At 34.9% G+C, this 6,883-nt stretch overlaps 1 protein-coding gene across 2 annotated transcripts; it reads right to left on the bottom strand.

The window, feature by feature from the left end:
* On the bottom strand, nt 1–6,596 carry LOC129880716 (ubiquitin-conjugating enzyme E2 10-like). Of its 2 annotated transcripts, none has more exons than XM_055954890.1 (5): nt 6,462–6,596; nt 6,269–6,373; nt 1,746–1,873; nt 723–827; nt 1–358 (listed from the first exon to the last, which is right to left on the bottom strand). In XM_055954890.1, the coding sequence occupies exons 2-5, from the start codon at nt 6,336–6,338 to the stop codon at nt 215–217; spliced, it is 447 nt and encodes a 148-aa protein (XP_055810865.1). In that variant the 5' UTR covers nt 6,339–6,373; nt 6,462–6,596; the 3' UTR covers nt 1–214. The 2 variants fall into 2 exon arrangements, with proteins under 2 accessions (XP_055810865.1, XP_055810866.1); XM_055954891.1 differs by having other exon boundaries at nt 6,269–6,368; nt 6,462–6,577.
* Between the last annotated feature and the right edge of the window lie 287 nt (nt 6,597–6,883).

The raw sequence follows: 6,883 nt of genomic DNA, 5'->3' as shown, positions 1-6,883 counted from the left end.
AACAATCAAAAACCAGATAAATACGCTTCCCACACAAGTTCAAAATTCAAATATTAGCATTCATACATAAAGAAATTCAACGCATCATCGTTCTTCCTGTAGAGGAGCAACGCATAATGCTATTCTACACATTGTTAATGGAGAATAGAGAAGATAAAACATTTGAAATTTGTTTTTGTTTATATCAATTCAAGCCATCATAGGGTAAATTGTTTTAACCCATGGCATACTTCTGGGTCCAACTCCTGGCGGTTCCTTCGTATTTAGACTTGTCTGTCTTGTACATGTGAGCAATCTCAGGAACCAGCGGGTCGTCAGGGTTTGGGTCAGTCAAAAGTGAACAGATTGAAAGCAAAACCTGAAATGTAATCCAGAATCCTTTCCCACCTTAAGAAACATAAATAACAAAACATGCTTCGCGAAACACAAACCATTTTGACTGGTCTAGGAAGCCATTTAACAAAACACATAATTCCAGAAAAACAATTGATGTTACTAGCAGAGAACAGAGACAAGAACTTATCAATAATGTCCAATTAAATGATCTTTCCCTTTTAAGGAGTCAATCAAGTTTTATTAGCTATCCTTCAGATTATACACAATTAGCTTATGAATCCAAATCGATTTGAAAAGGCACTTATATCATGAAGGTCCCAAGCCTCTGAAATTAGTATGTTTTCATAGCTCATATTATTTCTCAGCAGATAAAGGTAAGAAAAGACCTTGGAAATAGTTAAGGCAGGACTCCACTGCTCCTTCAGTATGTCCAAGCATATACTCCCATTACTATTGATATTTGGATGGAAAACTTTTGTCCTAAAAGCAACCTGCAAGGATTTAACGAATAAATGTAACACAATAAAATCTAGAGGGAAACTACAGTTTATAAACTGATAAAAATGAATTTACATGGTCAGGTTCACCAACTAAAGATTTACAACAGAAACAACTTGTCTGACATAAAAATATTCCAAATAGCCCTATCAACAACTATGCCTCATTATAGACTAGTGTGGTCATTATCTGAATCCTCAATAACCACTTTGTATTTATTTTTTCCTTTATCTTTCTTGTGTGTGATTATCAGTATGTGCGTATAAAACATACATGAGTCATGTAGATCCATCTAGCCTAGTTGATATTGATCATGATGTGATTCCAAAGAAGCTGAACTCTCAACTCTCCCCAAAGAGAATCCAATTCATTCTTTCTATAAATGATGTAAAAGTATGGATAGACCAAGGCATTATTACAAATAAAAATTGAAAGATGAAATCTCAAGTCCTCCTAATCACCTTATCTGGACCAAAAGGTAGAAAGACAAGCATGCGTGACATGCTAATATAAGTAGCATAACACCTACCATTCAAAAAACATACTCGTGTTTGATATGTACGTTAGACTTCAATCTTGAAAATTTGTTTCTCGTGCAAGGTGACAGTCTAACAAACAAGCTTAAGAAAATAAAACCAGAGAAGGCTCCACTACTGACACATGATCAGTTAACAGCAAAAATCAACTTCGCTTCTTGGTCGAAATGCCTCAAAAATATGCACCAGAACTACAAGCTCATTACCAGGAGATCTATTTGAACACCATCAAAAATATACTCTACTAGAGAACAGTCAAAAAAACAAGAAAACAATGTTCCAATATGCAAAACCAAATAAGAAGGCATCTGCAAATAGAATAGTCACCAGCAGAGACATCATTAACTCAAAAGTATTTTTGCAACTGTAAGATACCTTAGGAGGTTTGAATGGATAATCCGGAGGAAAATGGATAGTGACCAAAAATACACCCCCAGCATAAGGGCTATCAGAGGGCCCCATTATCGTAGCCTGCCAGTGAAACATGTCCTCTCCAACAGGGCCTGTTAACACATGGTACAAAGTTGTTAGAAAGTCAATGCCAAAGAAAAACAAATAACATAGCATGTATATCTTTTACAAAAGATGCAGGAATATGTGCACGACATCTTTGTGAAGAATAGTGAAAATGCCCTATAGTTCAGAGTAGTATTGTCAAATCCGGATGTATATCATGTATCAAGATAGTTAAGCATGCATCATATGCTACACAGTAAAAGAAATGCACATAAACTATCATGTTTATAAATAATCCACCAGTCGTAAAAATAATCTAGAGATCCTCTTTTCAAAAGGTAAGATGGCTAAAACCTTTATTTTGATGACCAGGTAAACTGTTAAGGGCCAATCTTTAGGACTAACTGCATCCTTCAAAACTCGGGGATAATGCGATCGCTCCTCTACCCTTAAAAAGGTAACATAGCTACAATACTACAACACAATAATACAACAAAGTATAATATAAAAACCAAACTCAAAAGTCTTATAAATTTACTATTCAAATCTAAATTTGATAACATAATCACTAACATGATCAACCCGTCATCATCGAAAAAAGTTAAAATCACATGAAGCCTATCTTGAATAGTTCTCACACACACACACACACACACATATAGATCAACCCATCATCATAGAAAAAAGTTAAAATCGCATAAAGCCTATCTTGAAGAGTTCACACACACACACACACACACACACACACACACACACACATATATATATATATATGTATGTCTGGGACAGCTTTTGCAGACCTCGACTAATTCCTGGGGCACCCACTACCTCCCACCAACACAGATATCGGTTACCTTTGTCCAACAAGGCTTGGAGAGATTGAAAAAATCACCTAGTGTTATTTGCCTGAGACTCATGGTTCTCAATCCAAAAACAAAAAAGAAACCAAACAATGTCTATAGTAGTACAGAGTTTAATGTGGTGACTAAATCTCTTTTTCATTCAACAAATGACCTCCAAGTATATAATTAAGCTCATAAGAAGTGCATTTATGAGGCTTGTGCCGAATTGTATCATAAGATAAAACAACTATAAAACAATTGTGAATGTCATGGAATGTAAAGCACGTATTTTTTTCCAAGGGGAGACGACATGGAAGATGCATCTGATAACAGCATCACACTACATATACGCTAGAAGGAATTATGATTGGCACGTGACTACCATGACAATGTAGATAAAGTAAACATCTCTGTAAGGATTCAATGCAAATGACCTGATTCTAGAAAGAAGTCAAAAAAGTATAGACATAATGACATTAGGAAAACCAGAACAAAGGAATGTGAAGAATGAAATGACATTGCCATAACCAATAATTCTAATCATTTTAAAAATTAATCTGGTCATCTGCATAAGCTCTGTATGAGAACCCAGTAGACAAAATCCCGACATGTATAAAGCTTTTTGTGATAGGATTCTTCTCTTTACACAAATATTTATTTGTAAGTTATAACAATATAAAAATAACTCAAATATCTTTCTTAAGGAAAATACTACTTACAAAACAAGATAAGAATATTGGAAGAGTAACTAAATACACCTACATTATAGACAAAATGAAATCACTTCAAACAAGCTTTCTATTCTCTATGGAAATCAGAGAGTTCACTGTGCAATACTATGCTCCTGCGCACAACAAAAAGCTCTTACCAGAAAATATTCTGAAAACGAGAGCAAATATTTGTACGTCATTCACTGATCATTAAAGCCCCTTGTATGTACACCAAAACTATAACAATGGAAAATACTCTTGTACTTGAAGCTTAATCCCAGGGGGAGTCCGGTGAATAGATCAAGTGGAAGCCCATGTGGCCGACTTCAACCGTAGCAAGCATGACTCCAAGTTACTATACAATTTGAGGCTTATAAATAGCCATGTATAATATATAGAACAATACACTCAGAAAAGGGCTTATTGTTTTTCTCTCTGACCTTGCTACTTTATTTTTACACTGCTTTTATCTTATAACACGTTACCAGCATGAAGCTCAAACCAAATATTTTATCTGTACCAATGTTAAGTCTTATTAAGGTATGTGCTATATTCATATATTGCACGAGGCTCTAATGAAATATTTTATCTCCGCCAAAGTTAAGTCTTATTAACGTATGTGTTACATTCATTTATTTTTGATAAATCAAGAATTTGTTATAAAATAGATCAGTGTAATAAAATATAGTAGCATGAATAGAGAGAAACAAAAAGTAGTAACTTTTATTTGTCTTTTCTGATTGTATTATTCCATCTATTATACATGGTTATTTATAAACCTCAAAATATGTAGTAACTTGGATAACCATGCTTGCTAAAGTGGAAGTGGGCCACACTGGCACTCACTTGATCTATTCACAACATAAAGGTATATTTGGCCCTTTCTCGATTTTGAATTTTAATTTTTTATGACGGTGGTATCCGAGCCAGCTTTCGCGCACAATTTGGTCTATATGCTTGATTTGACATAAAATACTTTAATCCAAATCATTATTGATTGTGTTTTATTTTTATTTCTTCATGCATTTCATACATATTTTTTATTTTAATGCTTTCTTCATTAGCACCTTTTAAACCACATTTTCCTTGTGATTTGAGCTCAAAAGCCCTTACAACCTTAATGATTTATAACCCTTTTTGCCTTTCACAACTTCTAAATATTTCAGCTTTAAGCCACTTCTCAATGGCTCCTGGGTTCAAACTAGCCCTACGAGGTTCTCTAGTGCAACAAACATGTATTGTTGGAACAACTCTTACCCGTCCACCATTGATGAACAATGAAGATTTTGGATTTTAATTATTTAGCGGGTTGGGCAGGCTAACAAAAAGGGTGATATAGTTTCAAATCAACATATGCAACTGCACTGAGCGGGACATAGCGATCAATGAAGTTGGAATGGACCATGAGAGACTAGGATTGAAACCCACGAAAGTTGCAATTGCACTGAACGGAACATAGCAAACCCATATGTCAAAGCTTTGATAGATGGAGTTACTCTAGAAGATTGAACAAAAGGTGTCTTTTAAGTGTTGGTTTTGTTTTTGGTGCCTTTGACTTGGTCAAATGGGATTAAATGAAAAGTATACTTGATTAGAGTAATTAAAAACTTTTGAGGTGTATGTTAATATTTCGAAAATTTTGAAAAGTCTTCCCTCTTTTTTTAATTTCCTTTCTTATCTTTTTAATCTTTCTTTCTCTCTTCCTCTATTTTCTTCTTCTTTTTTATGGTCTTTGTTGCTGTCGTTATCGCCGCCGACGTTCATAATTTTTTATTGCGTTCTTCTTCTTTTTCTCTTTTTGGTCCTTATTGTTACAACATGTTGGCAATATGTTGCAATAAGTTGCTTGTTGCAACAGGTTAACAATTTGTTGCAACAGATGACCTATCTATTACAACAAATGTCCTATCTATTGCAACGGATGTCCTATCTGTTGCAACAATGTCCTATCTGTTGCATCAAATGTCCTAACTGTTGCAACAGATGTGCTATCTGTTACAACGGATAGGAACAAATCCCTATTTGTTGCAACAGATGTCGTCATCTGTTGCAATAGATAGGACACCTATTGCAATAACTTAATAACCTACTGCAACAAATGACTTACCTGTTGCAACAACTTCAGCAGTTGTGAGGTGAAGGAGAGGATGGTAATGGCAGCAAAGAAGGTGTTGATGTTGGCGGTAACAACAAAGGTGGTGGTTGTTGTGATAGTGATAGTAGAGGGGAGGAGGAGGTGGTGGTGGAAGAGAAGGAAGTGGTAATGATGGGGAAGAAGAGGAAGAATTGGTGGTGGTAGAGATGGTGACGACGGCGGTGACAACGGCAAAAGGGGAGGGGATTGTGGCGGCAGAAAGGTAGGGTGGAAAGTGGGAGGGGAGGGGGAGGGAGGATGGAAAAGATAGGACATTTATGTAAATAATAAAACTTGAGGGTTTTAAAATTAGTGTCATTAGCACTAAACTTAAAATTGTCGCCTCTAGTCAATAATTAAGACTTGAGTCACTTTTTCTTAATTTTAAAACTCTTTTGCCACCCTTAATTAAAATTCCTGAGTTATTCTGGTATGTGAATTAGTCCAGGTGCGCAAAGCGGGCCAGACATTACTTACAAAAAAGCAAATCAAGATATGCATTTGAACAGTTATCAAATCTAGCTAGCTATCTTAATAATCAAGCATCATAACCATAAAATCAAACAAAAGATCAAGGTTAAAAATTGAAAAATATGAGTTTCTAAACAAGAGTAAACTCAAAGATGCCGTGGATCAACAACCAAACAAGAAAAAGATTAAAACTTTACACAAAAATTCATATGATTACAAAGATAAGAGCATATAACAAAAAAAGTCAATAGAGAAATTAGACATGAAGGAAGACGAGATAGATACCAGCGCTGCATGAAGTAGGAGGATCTTTCTGGAGATCCTTCAGCTCCTTCAATATTCGTTTCGAAGCCATCAAAATCCAAACAATCGAAGAAATCTGAGTCTAATCTGACCAAAAAAACAAACCAAAAACTAGATCAGAATTCAAACCCCAATCCTGCGAAAAAAGATATACATAGATAGAAGCTTGAATTACCTGATCAGAAAATCGAAAATCGAAAAAGCTTCTGACTCTTTACGCGAAACAAGTAGATGAAATTGGTTGGGGAATATATTACTTTTTTTCCTTTTTTATTTGCAGCTGTTTTTTTTTTTCTTTCTGTTATATTCAATGGTTCTGGCTGCCCCTAGTTTGAGCCCCACCGAAAGTACTCTGTGATAGGGATTTTGGGGCGCTTCTCATGGCCCCACACTTCAGTGTTATCCATAATTTACATATTTATTTATTTTTAGAGGTGCGGACAAAATTATTCTGAGATTATAATTTTAGAATTGATTTATTTCACATGGAAAGTGGGATAGAATAATACCAAATTGCAATGGAAAAGGTTGAGATATCCAAGACTAAGAATGAATCAAAACTTTGAATAAAGATACAAATTTATTTTTAACAAAATA

Source organism: Solanum dulcamara, chromosome 2 (genome assembly GCF_947179165.1).
Source record: "Solanum dulcamara chromosome 2, daSolDulc1.2, whole genome shotgun sequence".
Taxonomy (NCBI): domain Eukaryota; kingdom Viridiplantae; phylum Streptophyta; class Magnoliopsida; order Solanales; family Solanaceae; genus Solanum; species Solanum dulcamara.
This window is presented reverse-complemented; position numbering and strand designations above follow the sequence as displayed.

Coding starts and splice junctions, on each gene's coding strand:
- LOC129880716 (XM_055954890.1), bottom strand. CDS start 6,338: ATGGCTTCGAAACGAATATTGAAGGAGCTGAAGGATCTCCAGAAAGAT. Junction 1,874..6,268: donor TCCTACTTCATGCAGCGCTG/GTATCTATCTCG, acceptor ATGTGTTAACAG/GCCCTGTTGGAGAGGACATG. Junction 828..1,745: donor ATCCATTCAAACCTCCTAAG/GTATCTTACAGT, acceptor AAATCCTTGCAG/GTTGCTTTTAGGACAAAAGT.